Source organism: Eleutherodactylus coqui, chromosome 6, assembly GCF_035609145.1.
Source record: "Eleutherodactylus coqui strain aEleCoq1 chromosome 6, aEleCoq1.hap1, whole genome shotgun sequence".
Taxonomy (NCBI): Eukaryota; Metazoa; Chordata; class Amphibia; order Anura; family Eleutherodactylidae; genus Eleutherodactylus; species Eleutherodactylus coqui.
Window position 1 is genome coordinate 96,821,682 of NC_089842.1, and position 12,800 is coordinate 96,834,481.

Below are 12,800 nucleotides of genomic sequence, written 5' to 3' on the forward strand. Positions count from 1 at the left end.
CTAGTCAGTTGCTTTTCTACAAGTCATGCGGACTGTAAGAGGACTTCTCACAATCCTCATTCATAGTAAGGGTACCTTATTTCTCATAATACACACCTTAGCTGCTGCAAAACCTCTTTTTTTGAAGAACTTGTCGGTGACTGACTAGCAAAGGGTTATTGTTTATAGCAAGGCTTTGCATAAATTAAAGTTTACAGTGCCAGCCAGAGTGGCCCGCTGCCTGCTTCTTCCCTGTATAAAGTGCTGTCCGTGAGACTGCAAAAGCTCATTAAAATACCTGAATGCTGTAGCATAGGTCTGCTTTCCTGCTCCATCCAAGAATCCCCGTGGCCGAAGAGCACTGAACAGACCCCATTGACTATAATGGGGTCCATATGGTTTCCGCTCAGCTGCCCGGCTTGTAGATGGAAGGAAAAGCGCTGCATGCAGCGTTTTCTTCCCGTATTTTGCGCCAGATCTGCAGCGGGACCTCCGATCGGAAATTCCAAGTCAGATGTGAAACTGGCCTTACTCTAACTTATATATGGGTGGCACATCTGCAGCCACTCGCATGTGACAACACTGTCCTGTGCCAGACGGAGCAAGCGCTGGCCCAGTCGAAATGATCTGTAACGGGTATCTTCTGATGGGAGAGAAATAAATATGCTGCTTTCACATATCAGAACACGCTGATTATAGCTTTATTATCTACAGACGCACCAATAGGGAATATACAGTGATAGATATTACACTAATAGTCATGTCCGCCCAATATGCTGTAAGTGAGGCCTCGCCTGGTTGCACCTTTTATAAATGTGTAGAAAACAGATATGTCCCTGAATCATGCCAAATCAATAGCAGTCGGTCATAACATGCAAGCTATTAGTAATTCTGAGAATGATCTCGTCATTCACTAACAACGATAACCGCTCTGAAACTAGGATACGTTATCACATATGATTGATGAATCTGCATAATCTTCTCCGTTATCCATTGACAGACGCCTTATCAATACAATCTTAAATGTTTAATTTGAACTTTGTACAGTGTCATGAGAAAGTATACACACCCCTTCCTGATTTCTTCTATTTCTTTATATTTGTGATGCAAGTGTCTCAAATCTTAATGTGTATCTGAGTTCTCAAACATTTTTTTAGAAGCAGTCGCTGCTTTGGTGCTGTTTTCACCCAAGTTGACCTCCTATCAGATTTCCATTTAAATGTTCCTGTTTTTCAGCTGTTTGCACTTACAGGTCCGGGTGAGTGCTATGCACTCATTCTGCCAGTACTGTACTGGCCAGGAATCGGCCTCGTGTCCACGGGCAAATAAAGAATTAAAATCCGGAGCGTTTTTCCCGCACGCGGATCCACGCCCCATAGGGATGCATTGACCACCTACGAGTAGATAAATGCCCGCGGATGGTCAATAAAAGTGAATTTAAAAATTTCTGGAGCATGAAAAAAAATGAACATGCTCCATTTAGGTGCGGATCACGCGTGCGGGAGCTCATAGAGCTCAATTGATCTCCCGCATGAAAAATAAAAGACAATTACAGTGCATCCGCAGCCCAAATCTGCAGCGGATCTGATTTTCCCCGTAGACATGAGGCCTTCGTCTCCCACACTTCCCATGCTGCCTTGCATAGCCCTGCTACAATCAGCTGCAAGGCAGTATCTGAATGCCCTCCCCTTTTTTGCATGTATTAATTAGCAATGTCCCATGGTCCTTGCTACTAGAGTAACCAAATGCCTAACAACAAGCAGTGGATTGCAAAGGTGCTGGAAAGGAGACCCCTTGTGGTTGGTACTTAAAACTTCATTTTTAATGGTAAAACAAACACATTTTTAATGCAAGTAAATTACAAGATTGATGAGATGCGCATAGGCTGTTAGATGAGCATAAGTTATGTGAGAAGTTAATGTCCGTTTAAAAAAAATAATCTATATATCACTTGGTTCAATTATACTTTTATAAGGCCGCCTCCAGACAGCCAGGTCAGATCCGGCTGCAAGAATTCTCGCAGCCGGGACCCGACCTGAGCGCCTGCAGAGAGCACCGCGGACTTACCCGCTCCCGCAGCATCGGGTCTTTCATGTGCCGACTGCCCGGCACATGAGCAAAGCGGAGCCGGCGGCTGGTGAGTGACGTTTCTGTGCGGGGCTCTAAGAGCCCCGCACAGAATTAGAGCATGCCATGGTTTGTTTGCTGCGCGTGATTTCGCGCGGACAAACCGCGGCCGTCTGCATAGGATTGCGTGCTGTAATGCAATCCTATGCAGGCATCCAGGGGCGGCAATTCTGCGGGAAATCCCGCCGCGGAATTTCCGCCCGTCTGCAGGCGGCCTAAAAGACACCTTCAAGTCAGGAAAGGAGCAAACACTTTTTTAGTATTGTATTAATATGTAAGCCTTTTGTTTTCTGTAGCATCAACCTAATTGTGATGTCCTGTGAAAACACAGCCAGCGACTTGTCATTGAACAAACTACTGGAGAATGTCTTCAGCACTATGGTATGCAGCCGGTCATCAATAGCCATTCTGAAATGTGGGGCTGACTTTATAGTTCTGCTTGGATTTTATAAACCCCGTGCTGCCTGTATGCCACAACACACTGCTTATACCATTACATTCAGGACAGGTTTGAAGCCTCTGGATGTAAACGAGTATATTTTCATTTACTGACATCAAGCAGGGATCATCAAAAGTGGAATGGATGGAAACAAAGTAGATTAGAAAGTTGCATAACTTTTCATTATGCAGTGAATAAAGAGGCTGTCCAAGCTGGACAGTTCTTGTCTATATGTGCTATAAGGGCATATAGATGTTATAGAGGGTTTAAAACTGGGTATTCTGGAACTTTTACTATTGATAAACTATCCTCAGGATAGGTGATCAGTAGTTAATCGTTGGGGGGGGGGGGGGTCTGACTCTTGGAAACTCCTCCGATTAGTTAATCCTTCAGCCTGCTGTCACTACAGCAGAACCAGATGTCTGTATCGGTGGTCTGTGCCGGAATTGTAATAGACAGATTGTTCTCGTTGAAATCAATGAGAGCAATGCATTACATTACACTTCCAGCTCTGACCGCAGTGAGGGGCCAGAAGTAGAATGGAAAGCATTGCTGTCGTTTGTTACAGTAGGAGGGAAGCCTTTCTATTACACTTCAGTCTCTGTCCACCAATGCAGACATCTGCCTCGGATGCACTGACAATGGAAAGAAGATCGGCAAGAATCCTGAGCAGCAGACTCCCGCCAATTAATGGTAAATGACCTATTCTGAGGATGGGTCATCAATAGTAAATGCCCGAAATACCCCTTTAACTCTTCGCTAAAGCAGAGAGCTGCTGCCTTTTGACCATAACCTCTGATTCTGGAGTGTTTCATTGGGAGAGGGGGATCCGTTTTTTTCAAAGAAGAGTTGTGAAGTTGGGATAGCCCTTTCTAAGTGAAGCCTTTCCAGAGGTTCTCAGACCTCAGAATCAAATGTAAGAGTTTCTGCCATCATATGATATTTAATTTTCTATTGCAGTGTGTTCTCAAAGGATTTGGTGCAAGATGATGGTCACCTCTCCTAACATATCGGTTTACGTAAATGCGTAAGGCACATTCACACCGGCACCCATGGTTTTGGTCCATTTTCATTGCTTGGCCAACTTCTTGGAGCCAAACAACGAAAATACCCGCTGGCCCAAAATCGACCCCATTGACTATAACAGTTCTGTCCGGCTTCTGGAATTCTGACCAGCATTTTCCCGACCAACATAGTGAAACATGCTGCGCTATTTTGTACGGGATTTAATGTCGGATCTGCGCTGAAGGCTCCAAATGAAACTTCCAACCTAATGGGAACCCGGCCTTATATTCTCTGTGAAATAACAATTAACAATCTCACACAGTCTGGCGTTGTAAAATCTGAAGAGCTTGTAAAAATGAATTGATGACTTTTTTATGGTGGTAGGGCAAAAGTCATTGTATACACCAGCGTTAATGTGTCACTGTTACTTTTATAGGTGCTAGTGATTGGCTTGGACGATCTCATCAATATAAAAAATGTGGAACGTTTGAAGAAGGACCTGAGGGTAAGTGTAACCGGTTGACCAAGTTATTGTCAGCACACTCCATGGAAACGGGGTTACGGCAGGAAAGGCATTGATGGCATATCCTAGTGACGTGACGGGTACGCGACTGCTGTCACGCTGAACACTAGAATAAGGTGGCAGTGGTGTTGGCAAAGCATCATACCATGTTGTACCTGTCGTCTCTGCTTTCTCTAGGGGACTACAATGGTCTGACCATGAAAGGGAGCTGAGATTGTGGAGCAATAAGAGGGCAGGAGTGCTTCTAGGAAGAATATATTTTTTTGCTATGGTTTGCTTTCTACTTGATAGGGGTTAACAGTTTTTCTTCCTAGACTAAGGCTACCTTCACACGGGCAAGCGCGATATCGAGCCGCGAAACTGGGACCGATATCGTGCTTGCAACATGCTTTTTTTTCTTGCAGATGCAAGGCGTTTTCTCTCATAACTGCCTCATATCAGTCCGGGAAAGTAGTGACTCCCGTGGCGTTTTTTTTTTCAATGGGGAGACCTCACATCACGTGCACCTTCGGCCCCATTGAAAAAAAATGGGAGATGCGATATGAGAGCACGCACAAAGATAGGACATGCCACGATTTGTTTCCTGCATCACATCGATGCGGGGAAAAATCGCTTATCTGTATCACAGCATTCAACATAATGCGTGTGAGATTTGTGTAGTTGTCCCATGTAAACTTGAGGCCCACCAGTGCTAAGCAAGAAATCACTCATTAGTTTCTAGTTGCTTCTTTTCGGGTCACTGAAATGGAACGACTAGTCGGCGAGATCTCGCTCCGTGTAAACAAGCAGTGATTTATCTTTGAACGACTGTCTGTTCACAGTTTTTGGAGGCAGGTCACTGTAAGAGATCTCCAACGCGCTCCATCCTTGTTCACTGAATGACTGTCGCTCCTGTGTTTTGTTTTTTTTTTCACAGGAGCAACAAAATTTTGCGTAAAAGTACTCTAAGATATTGATGACCTATCCTCAGGTTAGGTCATCGATATCAGATCGGTGAGGGTCCACTGCTCAGGACCCCACCGAACAGCTATTTAAAGTTGTGAGCACTGTAGCCACTTCAGTGGTTACCAGGTACAGCGCTGTACATTGTATAGTGGTTGTGCCTGGTATAGCAGCTCAGTCCCATTCACTTGAATGGGACTGAGCTTCTCTCAGGTCATATGTTCAACAAATGCGATCTTGCATACCTAAGAAGAGACCGGGGGGCTCATATATTCGCCACATCCTTTTCAAATAGCTGATAAATGGAACCCTACCGATCTGATATCAATGAATAGGTCATCAATATATTAGTCCCAGAAAATCCCTTTAGGGCTCCTGTCCACAGGTGAATTTTCACTGCGTTCCCCGCGGCGATAATCCAGACACGGAGAATACAGTGAACGCGTTGCTATGAAAAGCGCAGCCCCCCTGTCCACGAGCGGAGAGTCATAAGGATTCTCCGCTCGCGACTGGCAAATCACAGCATGCTGCGAATTGCCGCGATTCTCGGCGGTGAGCCTGCTTGTCAGATAGGCTCACCGCGGAGATCCGTCTGCTGGCTCCTGCTCCCAGGCAGTGGCTCCCGCAGCGGAGATCCGCCGCAGGATATTGCAACGCCCGAGGACAGGCAGCCTAAATTAGATTTGAAAACAGTACAGTTTTTTGCAGCAATGCCCTGTGAACCAAACCTCATAAGCTCCATGACTTAAACCAATTTGCCTAGTGTAACCATTTTCATGCTATTTTGGAAGCGGTCCTGAACAGGGTGGGGCTTACGGTGTCTTCCGATGGCCAGGCGTTGGCTGCAAGGCAATAAGGAAATATTAAGTGTGCTTTAAGCAGTGTTTGTTTTTTTTTCATTTGTCAGTCTTTATTTTTTGCAATCATAGCAGGCTGTCAGTTTGGGTTTTGTTTCCTGGCATTTTTGCATAGGCGTCTTGATAGTTCATGCCAAATGCATGTTAAGTGTGTAAATAAAACAAGGCCATTCAAATACTCTTGTAAAAGAAAGTATGTCCCATTTAAACGCTGGCTTTGTACATGCCCTTTTTGGTTAATAAAAAAAAAAAAAAGCTACAAAAAATGTTTAAAGGAAGCCTTAATCTTTTTTTTTTTTTTGCCTCTTTTTCCTCAGGGCTGCTACAAGTTGATTGACGGCTTCTTAACGGAGTCTGAGAAGATGGCAGACCTAACACAATGTGTGGACTGCGTCATTGCTCCTGATGTGGCCATTCTTCAGGTTAGTGCTGACCTGTGTGACCTCAGTGCTGTTCAAGCACTGCCACTTGCTGTAGAGTCAGAAGGGTTAAATTGTTGTTTTGTGCTTATCACAAGATTCCAGTTTTTAGGGATTTTTTTTTTGCCTGATACAGTAGCAAAATATTTACCAGACATGCAGTAAATTCACAAAATGACGCCTTTGACTATAGTCTTATATATTCAAGAGCAACCACCAAAAAAATGTCCATTTTTATGTCCTTTAGTAAATAGTCTGTACAATGTGTTCATCTGACCTGCCATCGTATGGATGAGTATTGCACAGCCTCTGTGAATGAGGTTCATATTTGCAGTAAATGAGCACCAATGAAATACTGTCTACTGTGCAAAAATGGTGGTCAGATGAAGTAATCAATTGAATTCATCATTTTCTATTCCAGATCTGCACTAAAAACGTGTTGGGGGACTAGAAACAAATCAAGGATTAGGGGACACCATAATATAAAAAAATGTGTCTATCAGTTTTCCATACACACAAATAGTGGGGATCTGAACTTCTTGTATTCCAGTTTTTCCAAATGCTTGCCTAGGATTTCTCAAAATCTTCTACTGTGTCTAGTGTATATATCGAAGACTACAGTGTCCTGCATCCCAGCACATGCTGCATTTGAGAGGCAACCTTGGTCATTCCAGGACAAATCACCCAAGGGGTATATTATGGTTGATTTGAGAAACTGATCCCCTGTATTTCTTGACCTCATCACTCGATGGGACTGATAATTTGAGATTTTAATGAACAAATGTGCAAAGTTTCATAAAAATCAGAGATGGTGGGGAACTACCACTTGGGTGATTTTTGTCCTGGAATGACCCATCTACCCTTTTGTGTAACTGGTAGGATGGCAGTATGTCATGTCCATAAATGTGTCATTTCAGTGAACTAGCAGCGTTAAAATGATATTTTAACACTTGCATCATCTACAAACTATTATTCCTAATTATTACATTGCATGAAAAATTGTTCCCGTACAGATAAATATATTTAAATTTCGGCTTTATCTTCTTTTACAATGAAGTGCTGGCTTTTTTCTTCAAGCTGTCTCAGAAAAAAATTCAACTCGTAGCTGAGCAACTTTTGATATGCCCTGATCTACTGAGGATGAGGATATCTGAAAATACAATTATTATTTCTTGCTGAATGGAAGCCATCAGTAAGGCCTCCTGCACACGGGCGTATTTGCATTGTGGAGTCCATGGCGGGCGTCCGCCTCCGGACTCCGCAGCAGATACTGCCCATGGCATTTAATGGCAAAACTCCATTTCACGTCCTCAGTGAGCACTGTGGAAGTACCTCCCACCGTTCGCGACTACTGCGCATGCGGATGTGTCCACTGGCACTCCGTCGCGCAACGCTCACAGCAGACGTCAGACAGGTACGCAGGTGGCACCGGGTTTAACTCTGCATGCGGGAATCGCGAATGCAGGGTCCGACCTGCCCGTGTGCAGGAGGCCTAAGGGTAGAGACCTGTAGCAACCCCTGTCCAGCCAAGATACAAGTTAAATAAAAACTTTGCAATTTACTTGCAACAGATAATTCTTCTCCTGTCCCCTGTTGCTGGTCCTCAAGGCAACTCATGATCTTAAATCCATAATAATGTTAGTGACCATTGCTACTGAAGGACAATAAAAGTGTTGTTCATTTCAGTCGAATGGAAATGTTCCTCGACAGTAAGATGATCACAATGTGTTCTACTTTTGAGACCTCCAATGATCAGCTTTAATTTGGGGGGAAACTTATAAGTAGGTGTTCAATTTCCCTTCAGCGCCACCACAGGAGATATTACATATTACACAGTACCCATTCATATTAGCGGGTTTTCCGTTTAATGCAGAACAGGTTCTTCAAAGCCAGAAATGGTCTTTTTAACCACTCTTGGAAAGAGATGAGACTCCTGGAGAGATAATGCCCCCTACTGTTAACTCGGTATACATTTTTTGAGTGCATGAAAATGGTCTTTCTAAACTTGACAACCTCATATTAAGGGGTTCCAGGATTAGAAAAAGATGGCTGCTTTCTTCTAAGTAGAGTACCACAGGACTTGTTTGATATTGCAAGCCTCATCCCTTCAATGAAGCTAAGCTATAATAGCAGACAGAACACACAGACAAGTGTGGCACTATTTCTGGAAGACTCCTAGAATGGTAGAGTTTGAAGGGACCTCCAGGGTCATCTGGTCCAACCCCCTGCTTAGTGCAGGAGTCACTAAATCATCCCAGACAGATGTCTGTCCAGCCTTTGTTTGAACACTTCCATTGATGAGAACTCGCCCCCCTCGTGTAAAGAGCGGTACGTGGTAGATGGTTACACAGTCGCCATGACAACATCGATGTCAGCCTGTGTGAAAAAAGAAAGTGTAAATTAAAAATGCATATTACAGATATACATACGGATACGCGCACACATGACCCGGTAGATTAACAAGTATTGCGACTTTATATTCATGATTCAAACCTCTAGGTGTCATGGTGTCCAGAAGAAATATCCAACGTAACTCCTTTTTCTTGAGTGCTTTAACCCTGTCGCCACCTCTTACCGAAGGGGGCACATCATCAATCACCCGATATTTTAATTGGCTAATGGAATGGCCGCTATTAACAAAGTGCCGTGGGATTGGGAGATCCATGTTTTTTGTATGAATTGTACTCTTGTGCTTCACTATCCTGCTCCTCACCTCTAAAGTGGTCTCGCCAACATATTAGAGACCACATGGACATGTTATTAAATATATCACAAAGGATAAGGAGCAGGTATAGCGGCCTCTGATTTTAAATGAGCCACCAGTACAGGCATGATGGAATTTGTACCCCTTCAAAAGATTGTTGCAACAGGAGCACCCTAAACATGGGTGAGGATATAGGTTTGCACGCATGCGCTATAACACTTATGGCTGCCTGATAATGTCATGATCTAACATGAGGATGAGTGCTTCTACACATGCGCAATGAAACTTATAGCCTTGTAATAGCATGATCTCGCATGGTGATGCATATTCCCGCGCATGCGCGATGATGATGAAAGTCTTCAATGTGAATTCCGTGATGAGTGCTCGTGTGATTAAACATGATCTCGTGCATGCGCTCTAAACGGGGCTACGGGAGCTGATCATGTGAAAGTGTTGGACCTCACGCATGCGCGGCTAGGATTTCCGGACACTGTGCATAGAGTTAAACATCATTGTGAATATATGAATACGTAGATTATGGGCCTGATCGCCATGACCACATCACGCACAGGTGGACTTGATTGTGGTGCGTGGCAACTTGTAATTGATGCTTTACTGTGATAGGTGTGTCTGCTTTTAATTCTTTCTATATAATGCTATATGTGGGTTCTTATTGTTTATGCTTGAAAAAAACTCAGAGGAGTCGAAACATGGTATGTGTTATTGTTTGGAGGAATAAAAGAAGTCTTTTAATTACACCACATATGCTGTCACGCCTACTCTTCGTACAATCTTTGAGTATGATCCACCTAACAGTTGCCTTGTTAATCCCATATGTGGCTATATTTTCAATAAGTATGGTGTGAGATACTTTGTCAAATGCTTTACTAAAGTCAAGATATACTGTATATACCACAGTTACCTGATAAACCCAGTCAGTGATTCTGTCATAGAAGGAAATTAGATTCGTCTGGCATGACTCGTTTGTTACAAACCCATGCTGGCTCTGGTTGATTACTCCATAGTCATCCAAGTACTTGCATACATGCTGTTTAATAATTTGTTCAAAGATCTTTCTGGTATAGAAGTCAGACTCACAGGCCTGTAGTTTCCTGGATCCACCTTCTCCCCTTTTTTTGAAGATAGGGACAACATTTGCCATTTTCCAGTCTTCTGGAACTTCTCTCGTTCTCCAGGAATTTTCAAAACTTATGGCGAGTGGTTCAGCAATTACCTCTGCTGCTTCCTTCAGTATCCTAGGATGTAATTTATCTGGACCATGAGACTTGAATTCATTTAAGTTAGCTATGTGTTCCCTCACCATCTCTCTGCTTACAGAGAGCCTGCATTCTTTTATTCCCCCAATAGCACAGGGAAGATCAGTTAATGTTCCATCTAGTTTCTGAGAGAAAACAGGTACAAAATAGGAATTTAAAGGTTCAACCTTCTCAACATCATTTTAACCAGTTCACCATTTTCATCTTGTAAACCTCCTATAGCATCTTTGACTTTTCTTTTGCTTTTGACATACCCCCTAAATCCTTTTTATTGCTTTTGGTCTCTGCAAGCCCTAATTCATTATTAGCTATTCTAAAACTTGCCTTACAGTTTCTGCAGACTGCATTATATTCTTCTTTAGATATTCCTCCTCTTTCCATTCAATAAACATATCATATTTTTCTTCCTTTTTAAAATGTGTGCAAGTTCTGTGTTCATCCATCCTGGTTTCTTTAACTGCTTCCCACTCTTCCTACTTTTAGGAATTATTGACAATTTGTATTCATTTTGCAATATTTCCCAACCTCCTTGAACATTTCTTTCCCCTAAAATATCCATCCATTGGATCCTTCTTTCCCTTTTTCTGAGAGGCAGAAAGTAGCCATGTTTTTCTAATCCTGAACATTTCATTTAAATCCCTATTGAGGAAACCTAACTGCTTCCTACATTGATAGGGTGACACTGTCATGTAACATTATATTACTGGGCCTAGTAAACACATTGGCTGACCTGTAGGCTGACGGCAGACAAGGAATACCATAATTAAGTGTATTTTACACTTCTGTGCCATTAACCAGGGTCATTTTCTCCTTCCCTCCATTATATTTACACCCTATTTGGGAGTATTTGTGTGGTTGGTAGCACCTCCCTCCACCTATATTATATACATATACCTGTTGAAATACAGACCCTGGATCCAAGTTAGCACCAACTTTCTACATGGGTTTCGCTCCACTTTTTTCTGCTTCTACCTCCGATGTCTAAGTATAGGCACCCATAATGTCCAGTGTTATCAGAGAATTCCAATGTGATGACTGCCAAGCTCACCGATGCATAGGAAGCCCTTTGTAGTTCTTTGGAAATCAGATCTTAGCTTGGGGTTTGGTAGGATTTTTACAGCAGTAGACGGCCATCATATTAAGAAGTCATTTCCTATAGCTGTGCTATTTTTTATTACAGGAATGTCTGGATGGTTTCACGCAAGCTGCAGAAAGTGACTTTGGCTGCCTTATGGCTGGAGGAAAAGTGGTAGCAGCCACAAATAAGTGGTGGAGACTGGCATCTCAGGATGTGATGCTGCTGTGCTGGTTGGTAGCCTCCTTGTCTCCACATTCATCACGGGATTACCCTGTCTACCTGCCTCAAGGGAGCCCCACAGTGAGTTGGTTTTGGAAAAATAGTATTATTCAAGTGTGTCTGGAGGGTCGCAGGCCATATACAAAAGGAGATGGGGTCTTTGTTGAGCAATGATGGGGACTTCTTAAAGTGGTATCTCCACTGCTTAAGGCCGCCTGTCCACGGGTGATGATCACGCTCGCAGGATTTAAATAGCGGCATGCCGGGATCAATCGGATAGACTTACCTCTGAAACCTGACAGCACTTCCCCCCCACGGCGGAATATCGGAGGATCGACAAGTGTTGGGAAACATCACATCACACTTAATGTCTTTGACCATCCTATTGAAAACAATGGACAATGCGTTCCAAGGGACACGAAAAAATAGGACATGCAGCAATTTTTCTTTTTAACTACGCAACATTACTGTGAGGGGAAAAAATTGCTCGTGTGTATGACTCCATTCAAAAGAGTTTTCTAGCTCTGAAAAACTGATGACCCATCCTGACGATAATCATCAATAGCTGACAGCTGTGGTATTCACTTGGAACCCCCACTGATCAGCTGTTTGCTGGCCAAATTTCAAAGTGTATGGAGCTGAAAGTAAATGGCTCCATCAATTGTGCAATGGCCTGGCATGATATTGCAGGCACAGCTCCCATTTACGGCATTGGGAGCTGTGCCTACAATACCATGCTGGGCCACTGAAAAATGTGTGGAGCTTTCAGCTTCCTGCTCCATACACTATGACAGTGGCTGGATAAATAGCTGATAGATGGGGTCCGCCATTCAGGACCCCTGCTGATCAGCTATTGATAACCTGTACTGAGGATAGGTCATCATTGTTTCCATTTTTGTAATGTGCTGTTTATAAAGTTTTCACTGGTTCACCTGGTATTTTTCAGGTTCCTCACAGGCTGCTCACCTTTCAGCTGGTTCCTGGAGTAGATGTGTGTGTACTTTGTGGCCCCAGCCCATCGTTACAGAAGGTGGAGTCGGAGGTAAAGAATCAAAAATTTATGTAGAATTTCCTTTTTAATTACACATCACCTGGTCTGGAGTGGCATGGTGTTGGCAATAAGCCAAATGACCTTTGTGCTTTACCAAGCGCTGTTGCCTCTTCAGTCTCAGGATATATGGGGATCCCAAAGTTCAGTCCCCACCAATCGCACATTGGTGGCAGGAAAACC

The 12,800-nt window shown here is 43.4% G+C and overlaps 1 protein-coding gene across 1 annotated transcript in view; it reads left to right on the plus strand.

Moving 5' to 3' along the window:
* The window catches only part of FUZ (fuzzy planar cell polarity protein), a 59,786-nt gene that overhangs the window by 12,879 nt on the left and 34,107 nt on the right, over window positions 1-12,800 (plus strand). The window contains exons 3-7 of the mRNA XM_066607228.1: window positions 2,403-2,487; window positions 3,987-4,055; window positions 6,190-6,294; window positions 11,453-11,650; window positions 12,516-12,611. Of these exons, the coding sequence (XP_066463325.1) occupies window positions 2,403-2,487; window positions 3,987-4,055; window positions 6,190-6,294; window positions 11,453-11,650; window positions 12,516-12,611 (553 nt within the window). The remainder of the gene's footprint in view (window positions 1-2,402; window positions 2,488-3,986; window positions 4,056-6,189; window positions 6,295-11,452; window positions 11,651-12,515; window positions 12,612-12,800) is intronic.